We start from the raw sequence: 21,944 nt of genomic DNA on the forward strand, positions 1-21,944 counted from the left end.
AATTCATTGATTTAAATTGGGCTCCTGTCGCTAGCGGCAGGGGGGCCACCAAGAGGCGTCACCGCTGCCGGCAATATCAGGCTGGGCCTTACCGGTGTCGAGGTCCGTGGCGGGCCTCTTCCGGAGACATTTTCTGGCCCTCCCCCCGCCACAACACTCGATGTCGTGGGCTCTGTAAAATTTGCCCCTCGGTGGGCCTTGGAAGGTGCATTCTGTAAAACATTTGGGAGTAGGATGCAGAGTCCTGGAAGAAAAGGCAAAATATCCAGGGTGGAGAATTAACCGACGAGGGAAGTGGGTGACAAAACAGTATGTATTTTTTTTTAAAACAACATTGGTTCATATGGAATTATTAAAAGAAAATTTGCATTCATTGCAATATTAAAGATGCAAAGACACATGGGGATGAATTTTACTAGCCCTCCAGTGTCGGGGTTTGTGGTAGGGATGGGGGGAGGACGGAAGATTCTCCCGGGAGTGGCCTGCTATGACCCCCGATGCCGGGAAGACCCCACTGCATTTTTAGCAGCAGCGACAAGGCCTCGGTGCGGCCCCCTGCCGCTCGACAGCGGGGCCCTAATTTTGATATGCAAATGATAGTAAGATTAAAGAATAATTACTTACCTGGTCGTGATGGCAATCCCACGCCGCCGGCTGAAACCCCCGTTCCTTCAGAACTCCGTTTGAAGTTCTGAGGCATAACACTCGTGGGAAGGGGGGAGGAGTGAAATTTTCAGTGCGGTGGGGGGAGAGCAGGGAAAACACTTTTTATTGGCTGTGGCGATAGCGGGAAGAAGTTGAAGGGAAAATGTTACAAGGTTGGGGGGAATGTTCGGGTTGGGAATAAAATTACTTTTGGTGATATAGACCCAAAAGCAGATATTGGGGGTTAGGAAAGGGCCTCCAGCTTTCATTTAATTTTTTTTTTTAACACAATTCACCATAATATTACTTTAAAAATTCAAATTTCCTCTAAGGGCTTGAAGCCCTTTAAAAATGGTGCCGGCGCTCCGCCCTTCCCTCCATTTAAATGAGCCCATGTGTGAAATATCAAGGGGGCTCAGCAATGGCGGATCTGTGTGAGCGGACCACCAAGATCAGAGCGCGCTGCCCCAATTTGCGGCGTGCTCATTATATTCATCCATTGATTTGTAATATCGATAGATGGATATATATTGCCATATAGATTTTAGCGAAGTGCAATGCTTGAACACAAGAGATCCTCATGCTTTGTCCACTTTAAATGTCAAGAACACTTTTGTCATGTCAAATGTGTGTTCTGTCTGGCAAGAGAATTCTGTGCTATGTAGTATTGGTAGGGCAGGTGATGGGAGCAATTTGAATTAATGAATTAAGAGCATCAAACAAGCAATGTACTTACTATACAACATTATTAAAGTGTATTGGTTTAAGTGTGATTTTACTTTTTTGATATCAATATATTGCATAGACCTATTGAGAGCACTATCATAGTTTATTTATAATAAGAAAGATCCAAGATCCGCTTTAAAATTCAACATTCTGTATGTCTTGTGTAAAACTTAAGCTTGCTCCAAAAAAGTCATATTCGTAACATGGTGACATGGTCGTTTTTGGGCAGGAGCAATCTTTGGTTTATTGTTTCTTCCAAAGCTCCCATTTGTTTCCTTTCTGTGATTCTGGAACTTTTAGCCGTCTTTCCCTTTCATTGAATCTTAGAATATTGCAGCACAGGAGGAGGCCACTCAGCGCGCTTATGCTGTGCTGGCTCTCAAGAAGAGCTATCTACCTGTCCCTTTTCCCTTTAAAAAAAAAAAATCCCTTTCAAATACTAATCCACTTTTAAAAGATATTATGCATTCTGCTCCTCCTCCCCCCACTCCCCCCCCCCCATAGTTTCTTTTTGGCTGTTCCATGTCCTGGCAATGTTTTTTTTTAAATTGCTAAGTTAAAATTTCTACTAATCTCTTTTGGATGTGATGTTAAACCGTCTCCATGGCAGTATTCAAAGAATAGCCAAGGAGTTATGGTTTTGGTTAATTTTTATCCCTCAACCAACATCTAAAACAAATGATCTGGTCGTTTATCTGATGGCTGTTTGTGGGACCTTTGCTGCGCACAGATTGGCTGTTGCTTTTCCTACATTACAACAGTGACTAATTCATTGGCTGCTAAGTATTTCGGCATGCCCTGGGATCATGAAAGGCGCTTTATAAATGCAAGTTCGTTCTTTCGTTACATCTTAAATTTATCCCCTCTAGTTATTAAGTCTAGTGGAAATTGGTTTTCCCAGTTGACCTAATCAGAACATTTCATAATTTTGAACAACTTGATCAGGTCCCTTTTGTATCAAAAATGCATCCTGTCCGTTTTTAAACCGGGGGCGTGAAACAGAGGTCAGGACCGTTTCCAGGTCCCAAACTTGCCCCCGGGGGAGAAACAGCCATAGGTCCCAATTTTCCACAGGGGTGGCCAATTAATGGCTAAAGGGCAGGCTCGTCATCCAATTAAGAACAGCAGGCGGGCTCTCAAAGCTGGAAGGCCAATCAGAGACCTTCTGGCTTGAAAGCAACAGCAGGCTGCAATAGAGGGTGAGTAAGGGAGAGTATGCTTCAAAATGGAGATGCCTACTCTCCAACTTTTTAAAATTTAATCTTAAAAAATGAATTTTGCAGCCAGGCAAGCACTGTCATGGGGGGAGTCTCTCTACAGAGTGGCCTGTGGCTGCTCCAGCTCCCAGCAGGTGGAGAGGGCTTCTAGGTCTGCCTGGAGCATTGGCTCCCCCAGTCGGCCGCCAGGAAGCCGCCTCCAGGCAGGTAAACTGACGCCTGCCACTTGTGGGGACCTGGAGGCCGATTGGAAAATCCCAGTTGGCCTCCTTTTAATTGGCCTCAAGAGGCATTCAACAAGCCATTTCAACTACCTTCTGCATCCCATCCCATCTCTGCAAAATGTCCTGGGGCCAGGATGGAGCTGGGGAACCGGCATGCCAGCAGTAGGACTATTTGTAGTGCTCACCTGCCTCCGATCTTGGCTCTGGCAGGGGGCTAAAAATCAAGCCACCCATGTTAGCTTTCTGGTCCACCAACCCAGCTGGTAATATGTTCCTGTCACTTTTTTTTTACTCAACAAAATTTTGTCTAAATTTTCTATTTTCTTTTAACACATGTAATTTTAAAGCGTGTATCCCTTATCCTTGAACCCTGCTGTTACTGTTCTTTTTTTATTCCATTGATTCTAGCTGAAAGTCACTTCAAAGCATGGGTATTTACAGGTCATCACAGACCTGTAATAATGGAATGGACTTGTCGGTTTAGGTTTCTGCCCAGTCTGGCACGCTGACCAAACTAGCCAATATGTCATATCTGTCAATGCTGTTCACTGGCCAACCAACTTGGAGGTAGGTGGTGAGATGCATTGCATCTACTGCCTCCACTCCCCAATGGCTACTTAAAAACGGTAGTTCTCTGTAGATAAATATAACAATGTCATCAGCTCAATTGGAGGAGCTTCTAAGGCTATTTTGAGGGCGTTCTGCATTTCCTTCGAGTAGTTCAGTGCTGTAGGTTTACCATCTGTCAGGTTCTTCCAGACAGTTTGCAAGGATAGGGTCCAGAATTTAAAGATAAATTTCCTGGCAGTGATGTAGAGTCATGGATGCACCCAAATAAATCCAATAACATTTGTATGCAGTAAAACTAGCAATTAGGTGCCACTGTGTTCCCATATTGGATTGGAGATGACCTCAGCTCCGTCATATACCTCTGGGGTGAACTGGAAAGTAGGACAACTGAGGGAATGTCCATTCTGTAATAAAGAAGGCCTATATATTACATGCAAGTGGAGTGGGACTAATTGGATAGATCTTTCAAAACGATGGTAGAAACACAGAGGGTTGAATGGCCTGATTCTGTGCTGTAAGATTCTAAGTGAAGTGAGTTGTAGGGAGGGGCGATACCAGGTGCTTTAGAAGAAACTTGTACCTTTAAGTGTGTAACGATTTGATCTCGTCGAATCTCTTGTTTGCTCTGAGCATATTCATTAATAAAGAAAAAAATTCAGTGACCGAGGTAGCGAAAATTAAATTTTCTGTGTCGAGTTCATTGGCTGCAGTAAGAGCTTGTCGACGGACCACATCACTTCTGGGTTAGGGAGAGGAAAACGGCCTGGCCTCTGTACTTCTGTTTGCCAAACAGCAGCACTGCTGGAGAGTGTCCATATGCCCTTCACGGATAGTTTGATGTCACTTATTGTTGAGACTGAGATGTGAGCATTGGGCTCTTGGGCAAGTTACAGGCCAGGGTGCCCCATGGAGATGTACCCTGCTGAAGCGATCATTGCCATCAGCAGTGGAAGGGGAGGAGTGCAAATTGGTGAAGGAAGTTTAAAAAATATATATTTTGCTGTAATCACTGCATTTAAATTTATTTGGATCTTTGAAGAAAGCTGGCTAATTGAATGAGAATACATGCTGCTACATCACCCTTAAAGTTGCTGAACAATATTTGTTTTAAGCGGCTCTGGTCACAGGGACAGGCCTCTCGTGATGTGTATTTCCATTTTAAAAAAAAAAGAGGCTAGTCTCACTCTAAATTGTGAAATATATATTTCTTTTAAGTTTTAATTAAAAATTTTATTGGATTGCGCTTTATCTACAAGGCTTCAGAGTCCATCCTATTTCAGATGGTCCCTGGGACATGTGATGTTAGTATGTAAATAAATACTCACTTTTGTGAGGTGATTGCAACACATGGGATCCTTATCTGTTGCAGTACATGGACAGCAGGGGATAACGTAACATTGTGGTGATAATTCTTTCTTTCTTTTTTCTTTTGGGCCTCCTTATCTCGAGAGACAATGGATACGCGCCTGGAGGTGGTCAGTGGTTTGTGAAGCAGCGCCTGGAGTGGCTATAAAGGCCAATTCTGGAGTGACAGGCTCTTCCACAGGTGCTGCAGAGAAATTTGTTTGTTGGGGCTGTTGCACAGTTGGCTCTCCCCTTGCGCCTCTGTCTTTTTTCCTGCCAACTACTAAGTCTCTTCGACTCGCCACAATTTAGCCCTGTCTTTATGGCTGCCCGCCAGCTCTGGCGAATGCTGGCAACTGACTCCCACGACTTGTGATCAATGTCACACGATTTCATGTCACGTTTGCAGACGTCTTTATAACGGAGACATGGACGGCCGGTGGGTCTGATACCAGTGGCGAGCTCGCTGTACAATGTGTCTTTGGGGATCCTGCCATCTTCCATGCGGCTCACATGGCCAAGCCATCTCAAGCGCCGCTGACTCAGTAGTGTGTATAAGCTGGGGGTGTTGGCCGCTTCAAGGACTTCTGTGTTGGAGATATAGTCCTGCCACCTGATGCCAAGTATTCTCCGAAGGCAGCGAAGATGGAATGAATTGAGACGTCGCTCTTGGCTGGCATACGTTGTCCAGGCCTCGCTGCCGTAGAGCAAGGTACTGAGGACACAGGCCTGATACACTCGGACTTTTGTGTTCCGTGTCAGTGCGCCATTTTCCCACACTCTCTTGGCCAGTCTGGACATAGCAGTGGAAGCCTTACCCATGCGCTTGTTGATTTCAGCATTTAGAGACAGGTTACTGGTGATAGTTGAGCCTAGGTAGGTGAACTCTTGAACCACTTCCAGAGCGTGGTCGCCAATATTGATGGATGGAGCATTTCTGACATCCTGCCCCATGATGTTCGTTTTCTTGAGGCTGATGGTTAGGCCAAATTCATTGCAGGCAGACGCAAACCTGTCGATGAGACTCTGCAGGCATTCTTCAGTGTGAGATGTTAAAGCAGCATCGTCAGCAAAGAGGAGTTCTCTGATGAGGACTTTCCGTACTTTGGACTTCGCTCTTAGACGGGCAAGGTTGAACAACCTGCCCCCTGATCTTGTGTGGAGGAAAATTCCTTCTTCAGAGGATTTGAACGCATGTGAAAGCAGCAGGGAGAAGAAAATCCCAAAAAGTGTGGGTGCGAGAACACAGCCCTGTTTCACACCACTCAGGATAGGAAAGGGCTCTGATGAGGAGCCACCATGTTGAATTGTGCCTTTCATATTGTCATGAAATGAGGTGATGATACTTAGTAGCTTTGGTGGACATCCGATCTTTTCTAGTAGTCTGAAGAGACCACGTCTGCTGACGAGGTCAAAGGCTTTGGTGAGATCAATGAAAGCAATGTAGAGGGGCATCTGTTGTTCACGGCATTTCTCCTGTATCTGACGAAGGGAGAACAGCATGTCAATAGTCGATCTCTCTGCACGAAAGCCACACTGTGCCTCAGGGTAGACGCGCTCGGCCAGCTTCTGGAGTCTGTTCAGAGCGACTCGAGCAAAGACTTTCCCCACTATGCTGAGCAGGGAGATTCCACGGTAGTTGTTGCAGTCACCGCGGTCACCTTTGTTTTTATAGAGGGTGATGATGTTGGCATCGCGCATGTCCTGGGGTACTGCTCCCTCGTCCCAGCACAGGCATAGCAGTTCATGTAGTGCTGAGAGTATAGCAGGCTTGGCATTCTTGATTATTTCAGGGGTAATGCTGTGATAATAGGGTGTCATTAACTATTAGTTTAATGCTCATTTTCCATAGTACTGTGTGAGTTCCCTTTCATGTCACAAGCCTATTTCCTCTGGTTAAGATGATTGAGACAGGCTGGAAAACACTCCATTACCTACTAACAAATTGATACTCTGGAGTTGAGACTTTTCTGTGAAGCTGCTTGTGGTTAATGTGCACTGGTGGTTGCCTGGTGACTGCAGCTGTGTTGAGGCTTCTGCGGTCAGGGTAAGTTAGTAGTTGACAACAATTTCCATGAAGAGGTGGGGACTAAAAACCTGTGGCACAGTTGGGCAGTGGGTCAATTGCCTTTAAATTAGTGGTTGATATTGAAAATAATGGTTATGGGAAAGTGATTACAGGACTGGTATCCAACTGAAGGGGTTCAATTTGTTAACCCATGGAATGTAGCTCACACTGTTTATAACCGTCTTGGGGATCCCAAGATTTGAATACAGCCTTTGAAATTCCTCCTGGCTACTTGTTATTTTTATAATATGTGTTCTTTGCTTTGCCTGAGCTTCCAGTTTACATGAATTAGGAGATAGAAACAGCAATCATGCTGGACTAGTAAACCTGGGATGCAAGAGAGACCAACATCTTGGTTTAAAAAGTCTGGCAATAAAAATGCTGGTACCGCTATAAAGTGACCCTGAAGCTGACAAAATTGTTATAAAACCTGAGTGGTTTATTAAAGGCCTTTAGGGAAGAAAACTTTGTCGTCCTTACCCGGTGTGACCTATATGTCCCACACCAAAGTTGTTGGCTCTTAACTGTCCAGTTAAATGAGCTACTCAGTTGTATCACCACCACCTCAGGGCATCTAGCAATGAGGAATAAATGCTGGCCTCGTCAGCGATGTCCACATCTCAAGACTGAATCTTGTGCATCCCCAATTTTCATCGTTTCACCATTGGTGGCTGTACCTTCAGCTGCCTAGGCCATTAACTTTGGAATCTCCTTGAACCTCTCTGCTTCTCAACCTCTCTCTCCTCTTTTAGACAATCCTTAAAACCGACCTCTTTGATCAAGCTTTTGGCCACCAATCCTCGTACTCCATGTGGCTCGGTGTCAGATTTTGTTCAATAATGCTCCTGTGAAGCAGCTTGGGATGTTTTACTACCTTAAAGGCACTATATAAATGCAAGTTGTTGTGGTTAGAAGTTGACTCTGAGGAAGCAGAGGCTGGGCTGCAGGTTCACTTTAAATCCTCTTAGCTCCGGGAAGTGTACAGTTGAAGAACCCAGAGAGGAGGGGATACACGAGAGATTTACCCTCAAAAACAAAAGTGAATGAAGCTAAAATGAAAGGAAAGGAGGAAAAGATAGAAAACAAGAATATGGTCAGTAGAAGTGAAGGGATGCTAAATAAATATATTCTTCTTTTGGCCCTTCAAGAGAGCTAGGTAAAATTTTAAAAATTTAAGAAAGATGTTTTTAGAAATTGCAAAGAAGCTTACGCAACAAAAAAAAAAGCCATGCATTTAATGGCAGATGCTTGATGGATGATGATGCTGTCGGATCCAAAATGGAATCCATTTTCTAACGGGCAGCTTATAGTTTCCCAGATGCATTGGGAAAATTTTATGGTCACAAGATCATTACCAGATCTATTTGTCTGATGCATTTATTTTTCCTACCAGTTATACAGGATACCAGTAGAGAGGGTAATCGTGTTTCTGTTAGCACTTGAAAGCCCATGGCGATGTGGTAGGAACTGAGGAAAAGAAAATTGCATGTACAGGTTTTTCAAAATACTCTATTTTAAAAGCCTATTTTGAAATAAAAATGCATTTTAAAATCAGGAGAAGACTAATATTAGGATCTCTGAAACCTTTATTGAGTTCTGAATAGTGGATATTTCATGGAATGTTTTCTAAAGGATGAGTAAGTGCTGATTTCTGCAGTTTATCAGATAATCTAATGTGGGGTTATAACGTGTGAGATTATGACTAGTGCAGCGTCAAGAAAGTAGCACTTCTGTTTGCGGAATGGGTAAGTATCTGAATTATGAGGTTATAGCTTATTACATTTTGGTGTGATTGATTGTCATCAGTGAAATACATTTCATATTTTCTAGAGGTGAGGGCACAATTCAAAAGAAATGGCACTGAGTGAAGGCACATTACTGGAACTGCTCCGTAAAGCACAGATCGCTTTAATCCCATTTTAAATTAAGAATAGCTAGCGACAGAAGAGCTACCCTTGGCGTCAGCACTCCTGGGGTAAGGAGGGAGAGAAAAAAATTAATTAGGTTCCTGGTTCTACCTAGTGACTCCTGCTGGGAAAGTGGGGGATTGGCGGCATGTGACCAACAGATAAGGATTTGAATTTTTTTTTCTGTACTGCAGAATTTACAGCAGGCTGGTTGAAAGGTATTACCAGTCAGCCTGCCCAGTATCACAGTGGCTAAAAGCACTGATTTGGTGCGGTTTTAGTCTCAGAGAATGAAATTTTCACTTGGTTCCCAGCCTGTGCTCAGTATCCAACTGGAGTATTCACAATCAGCTTCAATACACTTGATTTAGAAAGGGGGGTATGTGGGGAAAATTACCTCCAAGGTTCCTGCTTATGGTTGGTGAATTTATTGGAAAGTGCTTGGGTGTGGAACTTGACTGAGATGCCCCATCTCCCAGTTGAGTTGAGGCCTTGGAGAGAGCGGATTGAAAAGAACATACAAATCAGTTACATTTTTCGTTTCTAGTATTTGTGTGGAATTCTTACATTTTAACTATTTTTAAGCAGTGAGAATTATTAATCAGTAACATCATTGGATGAGGGGAGACTGATTCTGTGCTGATATAATCCACAAATAGATCCCCTTAACTAGAAGGTCAATGCTTTGATAGGTTGGTTCTCATTAAAAGGTTGCAGATCGTGTCCAGAGTCCTGGCTGCATGGCGACTGAGCATAGGGAGCATCAGGACACTATCCCTGATTGCAGTGTCAAACTTTTTTTTTAAAGCTGAGACATTGCAGACTATGAAGAACAGAACAGGTGAGATGTGTATGTCCTCCCTCGGGACATTACCAGCCACTACCAAACAATCAATTTACAATATATGGCGACGATTGCAGAGGGTTAATGAGGCATGTCGGTCTCAACCAAGTGTAACTTTAATCTTCCTCAATACAGTATCATAGGGTGTCATTAGTTTTACTCACCTGGCTATGTAGCAGCAAAATCATTGGGAATGGAGAAGAAAAATAATGTTGGCCACAGGTGTTGAGAAATAATGAAAAATAATGTTGAGGTGATCACTGTGTCCAAAACCTCTGATCTAATTTTTTCCCTCTGGCTCATACTGATATTGCCTTAATTCTGCTTCCCTTCGATTTACTATTTCGTCAACCATTGCATTCTGTCACTGCTGTTTGTATCTTCTTCGGTTTTCTCATTGTCTCTGTCTCTACTCATTTTGGACTTGCCAGCAGTCCTGTTGATTGCATCCTTAGGGCTCAATTTTATTAGTGTGCCACAAATTGTGGTGACGCGCCAAGAAATTGGCGGCCTTCAGGCACGGATGTACGGCCGCTGAGCCCCCACAATATTTTGCACGGGGGCTCATTTAAATGGAGGGGGCAGAACGGCTGCCCCCGATGACACACGGGGCAGCAGTGGCATCTGGCACCACCACGCCGGCGCCGGCACCATTTTTAAAGGGCCTCAAGTCCCTTAGGAACCAAGTGAATTTTGAAAGGTACATTTCTGTGAATCATCTTTAAAAAAAGTAATTAAAAGCTGGAGGCCGTTTCCCAATATCCCCCCTCCCCCCCCGCAATGTTTTCATTGGCCTATATGTCGATATAATTTATTTTATTCCCAACCCAAACCTCCCACCGGCTCTTCCCCGCCCCCCCCACCACCACCACAACCTCGCCACATCTGCCCTTCAACCCCTTCCCACCATCCCCACAGCCAATAAAAAGTATTATTCCTGCTTCCCCCCCCCTGATAATTTCACTCGGAAATATCAATATCCCACAATATCAGTGTGGGATGGCCGCCAGTCCAAGTAAGTTAATTTTTTTAAATAAGCTTGAGTAGGCAAGTGAAGGACCCGCTGCTTGGCGACGGAGGGAGCGGGGCCGCACCAAGGCCTTGCCGCTGCCGGTAAAGTGCGGTGGGGCCTCTTCAGTGTCAGAGGTCGTGGCGGGCCTCTCCCGCAAGTATTTTACGGGCCCCCCACCACAGCCCCCAAAGTCGAGGGGCTGGTAAAGTTCAGCCCTTAGTGTCTGCTCATTTTGAAACATTTTTACTTTAGAAGGGCGAAGTTACGCCTTTAACCGAAAAGGGCAGAACACCTGTTTGTTTGGTGTTATTTTGTGTAGTTCTGAAACACGCAGTTTCTAATCATGCAGTATTAGGTAATTAACTATCGAGAAAATCAGATGTCCCCTATTAATTTCATTAAACTTATGAATTTCACAGCCTTTCCCCTTATTCTCCCATAGCCACCTTGGTGCCAGTTATCTGGTGACCAGAGACACACAACTTCCAAAACAGCAAAAAGCAACATGAGGTGATAGTTTGCGGGTAAAAGACTGAAAATAGGAATTGGGGGATGTTAACTAATCCGTGGAAAAAAATAAGATCCCATGCAGCTATTTTGTAGAAAAGCAGGGAGGCGAGTTCTCCTGGGAAAATATTTATCCCACAAACAGATTCTCTGGTCATTAACACCTTGCTGTTTGTGGGAGCTTGCCGCGCGTGAATTGGTTTCGTAGAATCATAGAATGGTTACAGCACAGAAGCAGGTGTGTCCATGCCAGCTCTCTGCAAGAGCAACTCGGCTAGTTCCACTACCTTTCCCTTTCCACGTAGCCCTACAAATTTTTTCTCTTCATGTGCACATAGATTCCCTTTTGAAAGCCACAATTGAATCTGGCTCCTCCACACACTCATCTGATTTCCATTATAGTGACTACACTTCAAAGGAGCTTCATTGGCTGTAAAGCACTTTCGGATGACCTGAGGTCATGAAAGGCACTATATAAATCCAATTCTTTCATGTTCCAACGATAAAATTAGGGAGCATGTCAAACTGTGGGGAAGAATGCTGGAGATGGAGGGGAAACATGAAAAAGCAGAATGGACAGATAGGTGGCAAGTGCAGTGCAGTGTAGAGAAATATGAAATGGCATATTTTGGAAAAAGGGCGATGAAGGAAGTATGCCCTAATTGTTAGGAACTGAAGGACTGAGGGTACAGATACATCAACAACAACAATTTATATTTTTATTGCACCTTTAACATAATGAAACATCCCAAGGTGCTTCACAGCATTATAAAACAACATATGTTACCAAGCCATATAAGGAGATATTGTGTCAAATGACAAAATACTTGGTCAAAAAGGTAAATTTTAAGGAGTGTCTTAGGGAGGAAAGTGAGGTCGAGGTGGAGAGGTTTAGAGAGGGAATTCCAGAGCTTAAGGCCTAGGCAACTGTAGGCACAGCCACCAATGGTGGAACAATTAAATTTAGGGATGCTCAAGAGGCTAGAAATCGAAGAGCACAGATATCTCAGAGGGTTTGGGGGCTAGAGGAGATTAGAGACAGGGAAGGGTAAGGACTTGGAAGGATTTGAAAACAAGGATGAGAATTTTAAAATCAAGACGTTGCTTAACTGGGAGCCAATGTAGGTCAGCGAGCACGGGTGTTAGGTGAACGGGACTTGATATGAGTTAAGACATATGCAGCAGAGTTTTGGATGACCTCAAGTTGACAGAGTAGAATGTGGGAGACTAGCCAGGAGTCTGTCCGAATACCCATATCTAGAGGTAACAAAGGCATGAATGAAGGAAGCTCATTTCTGGGTCAGATACAACACCTAAGTTGCGAACAGACTCGTTTAGTCTCGAACTGTTGCCCGGGAGAGGGATGGATTTGGTAGCTAGGGAATGGAGTTTGGAGCAGGGACCAAAAACAAGTGGCTTCAGTCTTCCCAATCAAGTCGGGGTGTGGATTGAAAAGACCATACAAATGATGAGTGGGATTCTGGGTTTTATATATAGAGACATTAAAGATAAAAGCAAGAATGTGATGTTAAGATGGTGGTAATACAATTGTTGGAGTATTTCTTGCAGTTCCCTTGTGCAGAAAAGATTCACTAGAATGGTGCTATGAATGAAAGGTTATAGCTATTGAGGAAGACTTTACAAATTGGAGCTTTTTAACTGGAACAGAAGTGGTCAATGGGGGATCTGGTAGAGGTTTTCAAAATTATGAAGGATTTTGACAGGCTAAATAGTGAAGGATTATTGCCACTGTTTGGTAAATTAGTAACAAGGGTCATAGCTGAGGACTGTCACTCGGAGAACAAAGGTCACTCGGAGAACAATGGGTGCTTTATCACAAGTAGCTATTGAGTTTGTACTACAAACACCATGTCTGCAACTTTAAAGAAACTATACTCCGAGAAGATTCAACATATTTACCATGAACCCCAAACACCTACCTCACCTCAAACCACTTATCCTTTTCCTCTATATCTAGCTATCTATCCATCTGTCCGTGTGTGTGTGAACGCATGTGACCATTTCGGAAATGAATATTGTTCAATTAATAGTTAATCTTCTGTTTTAAACCCACAAGAAAACCTGTCACTGTCTATTTGACAAATAAAACACAAGTGAAAAAAACACTTGCTGTGGTCATTTGGGAGGTGAACAGTGGGAACAAGCCACGCCATCACCCACCTATCCTTAACATTGTTTAAAGAGAAATGAGATAAGCATTTGACATGGAGTATGAAAAGATTGGTGTGGAGACCTTCAGTCGAACAACTGACATAGATGGACCGAATGCATTGTCACTTCTGAGATTTTTTCTCATGTACATTTCTAAAATACTAAATTATTTTGGGAATCTCATGAGGATTTAATGACCTGCAGAATTTAGCATGATGTCTTTTTAAATTTCACAGTTTTGCATTCACCTTTTTTTTTTATCTGAAAGGCATTTCTGTACGCAGCATGTGTCTCCCTCAATCCAGGGGTATGAGCCTAACTATAATTCAGAAAGTTCTTTGACAGTTCATTTCTCTCGTGTGAATTCTAGGTGATTATGGTTGAATGTGCAAATCTTGGAAGAGGTTCTGACACTTCATTTCACTTACCTTTTGAAAATAAGCTTTTGTTTTTTATACAATGATCTGTCATTTTCCATGATTAATTTGATGATCCCTAAAACAGAGATGGGATGATTGTTGTGGAATACATAGTAGTGTAACAGAGTGTGATGTCTGCATTCTCTTACTAGAACCTGAAACTATTGAAGGAGAAATGACATTAATGCTCTACTGGATGTAGTGTGTATGCATCTCCTATCAGACTACACGATGGATTGCATTATTTATGTGGAAACACTCCCCTTCAAACTTAATAATATCAAGAGCAATGAATATATAATTCTTGTCACGTTTCCAACAGTAAATCTTACTTTAAAGCATTGGAGCTTCTTTAAATAAAATTTAAAGCACTTTTATTTTTCAGTGTGCATTTTCTGCTTTCACTGGCTAACGGTATATATATTTTTTGTATTTACAAATTTTCCTTATTTATTCATGCCAATAAATTATATCACCTAGCATTTTTGTATCAAACATGTCATTTTTCCCATTTTGTAATCTTTCATCCCCTTCTTCAGAAGGCTTGATTTTTTTACTGGCAAGGATTCCGCCTGTGGAGTCTCATTGGCAGTGAGTGAGGTCGTGATGATTAGGCTGTACCGTTGTAGTCCTGTTTTCCAACCTGCATTCACTCCTAGTGAGGCTCCATGCCAGGAGCAGAACAATGCAAAATATCCCCTTCAAGTGAGTCTGTTTGAAGAGTGTGTTTGTTTTTGCACTTTGAACCAAATATGGAGGTAATGAACGAAGAGAATTGATGTGAAGCATGATCGTGTGGTCTTGCAGTACATTTTAGTGAAGACAGCTCTCTGGTCCAATTGATCACATCTATCAACAGTCAACAATGAACCCCACCATCTTCCCATTACAATGCCTAGTTGTTTCTTGTGAAAGTGTCGAGTGTCCTGGGCTCAGCCATCTTTCCTGGTGCAACTTATGATAGTTGAAACTCCAGTGTTGTCAGACTGTTCCAGGCTGACATTCATTCCAATACAGATTACTACTGCATTTGAGCAAAATCAAAATTGGACAGTAGAAAATTGTAATAAGTTGATCATTGATCCCATCCCTCATACTCTAATTCACTTTCTGTATGCACCGTCCTGTTATGATGCTTTGCCTAAAATCATGGGGTGAGGGGTTGAGGTAGTAGCTGGAGAACTTAATTGCACAGATATTAAACTTTTGTTTTTTTTAAAGAAAATATAGTCTTCATTGCAAATATTTGAGAAATCTTTTCTGGGTGTTGTTTGCCAGCACATCGTCAAAAGGGTCATCGACCTGAAATGTTAAGTCTGTTTCTCTCTCCACAGATGCTGCTACACCTGCTATGTATTTCCAGAAATTTCTGTTTTTATTTCGGATTTCCAGCATCTGTTGTATTTTGCTCTTAAATAAAACTGAGGTAGTTTCAGAAATGGTTGGGCCTTATTTAAATTTTTTGCCATAACATTTCCATTCAGCCGCTGCTCAAATAAACTAAATGGTCCATTCAAAACAGGCAGTATTATGAAAATGGTTTGTAGCCTTTTAAGAGCAATATGTAATTAGCAGCAAAATGCGTCACTGCGTCAGTTGATGTGATGCGTCTGTAATGAGAATAATCCCAGCTATACTCCCTTCCCAAATAAAGATTTGTCACATTTCCCCTTTTTTTTCTCTAATATAGATTCTTCTTCTTTCTTTAGGCACCTATATGATGGTGAACTCTTCGCAGCATGCTCCAGGCCAGAAAGCCCATTTCATCCTCTCCTCTTTGAGCGAAAATGACACTCACTGCATCCAGTTCAGCTATTTCCTCAACAGCAGAGATGGGCTTAGCCCTGGGTCACTCAACGTCTTCATCAGGGTCAATAATGGGCCAGTTGGCGATTCGGTTTGGAACGTGTCAGGATCTCAAGGGCGACAGTGGCTTCAGGCTGAGCTCGCCGTCAGTACCTTCTGGCCAAATGATTATCAGGTACCAAGCTTAGCTTTTCCTTTGAGAGTGAAATAAAACAATAATCGCATCTGAATTGTGATCCTTGAGTATTTCTGACAAGACAGCTCCAGGAGTTTGCAGAAGTGTTCTTGTGCTTAGACTTGCGAAGGGGGAAAAAAACAGCTCATTGCGGTCATATCAGACTACAGTACCTCCTGAAGCATTCTGGGCATGTTGAATATAAACTATAGCTCAGTGAATTTCTTTCCTTTTGAATTATATGAACAATTTCTTTTTTTCCACTTCAAGATCGTGAATGCCAGTTTTGGGGAATTACATATTTTCTCCCAGTGTAAATGTTCAGCACTTGCCTCTGGGTGTAGCACGCATTAGCAATGGATCAAAGCTTCTTCTGCTGCCCTTGAGTAATGGGGTTTCACTTGAGGCTCAAAAAGCACCAGCTACTGCATCAACACCATGTTTTGAAATTTCTCCCCTCTCATCAGTTTTCTTTTTCTCTCCTCCTCACCTGAATCATGACCTCCGTTACCTCAGCCAAGTGGCCATTTCCCATACCTGAGCCTAGATGGACTAACAGTGGAAGGCTTGAATAATGGGACTAGACTATTATGATGGAGGTGGGGGAGAAGAGGAAGAGAGTCATAGCTGTGCCTTGTTCATTCCTCATCCAAAGTCTACAAGTTCCATTTTCCAACATGGGTTACAGAACAGTGTCCAAGAGCACTGGGTGGTTTTGTTTTGCCGCTCTCATTGGATCCATCTATTGCACTCCCATCACAGCCTCAACTGAGACTGACTAGTTTAACAAAGCCATCTGAGGGGTGGGGTAGGGGTATCTCCAGTGTGATATTCTGAGCTCAATTTTAACTTCTGGGTGGGAACACAACAAAGCAAGCATCCAGCTTGTCTGGATTTTAAATGGCTGAGTCTTATTAATATACTGCTTTCATGCAACCCAGGGATATGGTCTTCAGCACAAGGTAAGTGGTCTGAGGAGGTATCCTGATCAGGGTAGGTGGGTGGATGGACAGGAGGAATCCCAGGGCAGGGGGAGACCCAAGTTTTCCTGAGAGATCTGGAGAAGCACTCCTGCTTGGGGCCCAAAAGGGACATTAAAAAAAGTAATTCTCATGAAACGTAACTGGCTGGGCTTCTTTTTGAGCCTGCCTGCTGTTCCAGGGAGGTTTGGCTTGACATTCACTCCATCAGTTGGGGCCAGATTTGAACCAAGGTCCTCTTGATATAAAGGACAATGTTATTATCCCAAACCCTCTAAAGGTCCATTTCAGCTGTTGCCTGCACCTCACTCTTGCCCAGATCAGCTACTGACTTCTCTCTACAAAACTGAAGTAGGAAAAATCTTCAAATCTTATACAGCTGCATATTTAGGGAGAGAAATTTGTTCACATAGCGCCGCTACCTGTGTGGCCCACATTTCATTGATGATATTGATAAATGCCACGTAGATAACGGCCTGTGGCGCTGCCCTCCCCCAGGGAGTTGGTGTAGCCTGTGGGCGGCCACAAGAAGCAGTGCTGCATGAATTAATTTCTCCCCCTCCTCACCACCTTAGTTTTTTTTTGGTGCCTTTTTTAAAGATTCTTGGCAAGATATATCCATCATTGAGAGTTTGGTCTGCTTCATAAACCTCTTCCTTAAAATGTGTATTAAACAGGTGGCATTACATTACGCACCATAAGCTGATGACAACTGTACCATACCCAATATTCTGTACCAATAGCAAAAACACCTATATGACATAGCAATATGCCATGCAACACAGAAACAGGTCATTTCGCTCAACTGGTCCATGCTGGTGGTTACACTCCAGGCAAGCCTCCTCCCACCCTACTTCATCTAAATCCAACAGCATATCCTTCTATTCCTTTTCTCCTTATGTGTTGATCTAACTTTCCCTTAAATGCATAGATGCTATTCATCTCAGCTACTCCCTGTGGTAGCAAGTTCCATGTTCTGACTTCTCTCTGATTACAGCCAGACTTAAAATCCTGCTCAAGACTCCCTATGTATGAAAAAGGTGTCCTAGCAAACATTCTTGATCTTTATTATTAATATTAGACAGTAATTTGGAGTATAAGTACAGTTTTAAAAGATGTAGCCCAGTTGGTTTTTGATAATCCAAGTTAGTTTGATCATAAATTTCATGCTCGAATCAAGAAGGAAGATTTCCCTGTGCAGTTATACTGACTGGCTGGGAGGAAAGTTGTTCAGGAATTGTCCAGCCCACTCTACGCCATTTGATACCAAATTTGTGATTTCCCATGGAAGTGGCATTGGGCATACAATACATCTGCCCAAATATACTGCAGTGAGATGAAAGTGACAAGAGTATGTAGGCTTTATTGTCATTTGCATCATTAACACTGACAAAGCAGATACACAGTTGCTGATTAGGTTGTTAAGGCAACAGAGGAATGATTTAAACTTTGAAAGGCAGCTGTACAGTCAGTCACTGAGTTATTGTTAATACCAGGCAAGTTGGAAGATTTTTTATAATGTTAGAAAATATCTTCTCTTCTGTTGAGGGTCTGACAAAATTTTGATAATGACCCTGTGAAATCGGCCAAAGCCAGGAAGGGTGGGGGAGGGTGGGCATGGGATGCTCCCTCCTTCCCTGTTGAAGTTATGCTGCTGTAAGATTGTGAGTTTTATAAGTTTTGGTTCCCAACAGCCAAATGTATCACAGGCCTATGAGTTCTTCAATCAGCAACTCATTCTCAACAGAAAATACTTCAAAACCTGTATTTTGCTCACAATGTCAGTTAGCAGTATCTCCCACCTCCCCATTTACACCCCATCTCTGCTGAGAGTGGTGACTTATTCTGGGCATGGCTTTACTAGTGGCAGCTGATGGCCAGTACCTTGCCCATCTGTCAGTCTTCACATGTGAGCCTAGACCATGGATGTTCAACCATGCATTGTTACTGAGCTCAATGACCACATCACCACTTTCCATAATGGAAGTTGTATACAATAAAGAAAAACAGAAACCACTGGGATGCTGGCTGAGAGAAACTAACAGTACAGACCAAGAATGCAAGTACCAAAATTAATGCATATTTAGGAAAGAAAAATCTTTCATAAAGCACTTAGTCAAAGCAGATGATGAATTGCTCTTGAAATGTCAGTAGCCAAAAACAGCAGCCAATTGGCACTCAGCAAGATCCCACAAACATTAAATCAATGAACAATGGTTGAGGGGGACAGGTTGGCCAGGCAACCTGGCATTTTTCAGAGTGCCATGGGAATCGTTGATATCCACCTGATCAGGCAAATGGAACCTCCAATTCAATGTGGCTCACCCAAAGGGCAGCACCTTCAACAAAGCAACACCAAAGCACTAACCTAGATTATGTGCTGACATCCTCAGTGGGACTTGAACCCACAACCTTCTAACTCTGAGGCAAGGGTGCTACCACTGGAGCCAAGCTGGTACTTGTTATTTTGGATTGAAATTTTATAGTTAACCAATATTATTCGACCAAAAGGCAGAATTTTCTCTCTTGGCTATTTGTAAGAAATCCTAGACACAAGTATTGAGCACATTTACAATTTGCGAATAGCAAGTAGAGACAATCTTCCACACCAGTTTGGCATTGTAAGGGGTTAATGAGAAAATGTTTGCTACAGTTTGTGACCTTTGCAAGGATCAGGTGCGTGAGAAATTGAATACATGCCCTTTTCAAATACGTGAAATCACCTAGAATAACATGTCATTATATATAGGTTGTCACTGGGCACTTTCAACATATTGGTACTAATATGCTATAGGGGAATATACACTTTAACATTGAGTCAGTACATAGCTTACGTGATGCTCTTAATTCATCATCTCAAACTGCTCCCACCACTACCAGAGCCAGTGATAAACCTATAACTATCAGTATTTCATGCTGGCTCTGACTCCAGATTGGAAAGACAAAATCTGTAATTGTACCTCTGGGTGTCTTTCACTGACTAAACAGAAATAATGCAATAAAAAATCACATGACCACCAATACACTTGGCTGAAATTCTATTGTGATGGCAGGAGGTAAAAGCTACACAGTTGTCAATTCCCATCCTGTCATCACGAAATCCACGTGTCCCTAGTCTTAACTTTATGAATGGATTTGAACTTTGGTCCTGTGCTCTGAAGATCTATTTAAACTGAACAGTTCTACTGACTAATGTTGGTCATTTTAATCATTGTCATTTTAAGCATTAAATTCATCCGAGGGAATGGGATTGGAGAAAATACAGGGGCCGGTGATGAAAAATGGTACTGATTGGAGCCTTGTACAAAGGTGATTGATCCTTTTTGAGAGCAGAAGGGTCAGAAATTGATTTTGAGTTGGTAGTCAGGTCTTATTGCCTCTTCTGTTCACTATTGTGATCAGGTGATGGAAATACATTGCAAGTTCAGCAGACAAAGAGCTGAGGATTAGATGAATCAAGATGCAATGCTCAAAAGTCTATTCGTGCTCGTGAGATTATTTTCTTATCACAGAAACTCCGAAGCATGTAGGAGAAATGAAGAGGGTGAGGATATTGCATTGGCTGCCAAAACCCACTGAAGAGTAAGGCCATAAGAACCATCCAAGGCAGCAAGAAGAGCAATCTGAAGGGGTAGATTGGTGGAAGTGTTTGGAGTACAGATTGGGAATGTAGTAGCAGTTCTTGAAAAGCTGTTTGAAATCTTTCTGAATTGACAAACTTCATTCAGAAGCGCAGTGGTTAGCGCCGCAGCCTCACAGCTCCAGCGACCCGGGTTCAGTTCTGGGTACTGCCTGTGTGGAGTTTGCAAGTTCTCCCTGTGTCTGCGTGGGTTTTCTCCGGGTGCTCTGGTTTCCTCCCACAGCCAAAAGACTTGCAGGTTGATAGGTAAATTGGCCATTATAAATTGCCCCTAGTGTAGGTAGAAGAATGGTGGGGATGTAGTAGAGAAAATGGGGTTAATGTAGAATTAGTATAAATGGGTGGTTGTTGCTCGGCACAGATTCGGTGGGCCGAAGGGCCTGTTTCAGTGCTGTATCTCTAAATAAAAAATAAAAAGATGAAATTGTATGGAAGGGCTTTGTTGAGAGATTGTGTTATAACTGAATGACTTGAGGGGCCAGGAACTGTTGATTTAAAATTAAAAGTTGAAATGTTTTTGTCACAGATATATGGAGGAAAAATGGGATTGGTCAATCAAAATTGAGGAGATGTTAACCTCAACATTAAAAGGCTAGCTGATCCCAGTGTGGCACAAAGACATGAGGACCAAGAGGCTCCACATTCAATTCCTGGACTCTGCTTTCAGCTGGGCATCAGTAGCAGTGTCACAACTGGCCTCATCTTCCTAGGTTATGGCAGATAAAGGTTCAACCAGACCTCTCATTCTTGATTTCTGGATGTGTTCCCATTGGGTAAGCATAGGATAGGACTCTTTAGTAATAACCACATAGTCGAATATTCTGCCAACATCTGCTGTCCAGGTTCCTGCATGAATGGCCACTTGGCCAAAAGGATGGGCAGCACCTGTGGGAGGTCTGGTGGCAAGGGAAGAAAAATGGAAATGTTAAAGGGCAGCTGAAGAGAAAGGGGCTAAAGAGCCTTTAATCTGTTTGTAGACAAAAGAAAGAAAAATACTTTCATTTATATAGCGCTTTTCATGATCACAGATGTGAGCGAGTGAGCAGCTGGGAAGGTCAGTTTGAAAGTAAACTTAATTTCCTTTTGTTTTCGGCGGAGGCCAGGGGGCTGCTGGGTAAGTAAAACACTATATATTTGGGCGGTTTAAAATAACTTTCCTTTCATTGCAGCAGCTTTTTCGGGAGCAGAGTGTGAGCGAGTGAGCAGCTGGGAAGGTCAGTTTGAAAGTAAACTTAATTTCCTTTTGTTTTCGGCGGAGGCCAGGGGGCTGCTGGATAAGTAAAACACTATATATTTGGGCGGTTTCTGAACCCGAGACACCACACTTGTAGTGTCTCCCACCCGCCCTCCTCCTCCAACCAAAAAAAAAGGACTCGGTGGGGTGTTTATAAGGTAAGGCTTTTTCTATTTCTCTGGTTTTATCGTGATTGGTAAAAACTTTTCGTTCCTTTTTCATTTAACTAAGTTAAGCTTAAGATTAAAAATGGCAGGAGATCTCAGACCTGTGTCATGCTCCTCTTGCTCAATGTGGGAGCTCAGGGACATGGCTGATGTCCCTGACTTCTTCACATGCAGGAAGTGTGTCCAACTGCAGCTCTTGTTAGACCGCATGACGGCTCTCGAGCTGCGGATGGACTCACTTTGGAGCATGAGGGAGAAAGGGAATGGGTGACCAAAAGGCAGAGAAA

At 42.9% G+C, this 21,944-nt stretch overlaps 1 protein-coding gene across 10 annotated transcripts in view; it reads left to right on the forward strand.

Annotated features, from left to right (window-relative positions):
- ptprub (protein tyrosine phosphatase receptor type Ub) overlaps positions 1 to 21,944 on the forward strand; it is an 833,961-nt gene that overhangs the window by 437,372 nt on the left and 374,645 nt on the right. For all 10 annotated transcript variants that reach the window (XM_068011591.1, XM_068011594.1, XM_068011592.1 and 7 more), the window contains one exon: positions 15,365 to 15,636. In XM_068011591.1, the coding sequence (XP_067867692.1) occupies positions 15,365 to 15,636 (272 nt within the window). The remainder of the gene's footprint in view (positions 1 to 15,364; positions 15,637 to 21,944) is intronic.

The sequence above is a fragment of the Heterodontus francisci genome, chromosome 31 (assembly GCF_036365525.1).
Source record: "Heterodontus francisci isolate sHetFra1 chromosome 31, sHetFra1.hap1, whole genome shotgun sequence".
In the NCBI taxonomy this organism is placed as follows: domain Eukaryota; kingdom Metazoa; phylum Chordata; class Chondrichthyes; order Heterodontiformes; family Heterodontidae; genus Heterodontus; species Heterodontus francisci.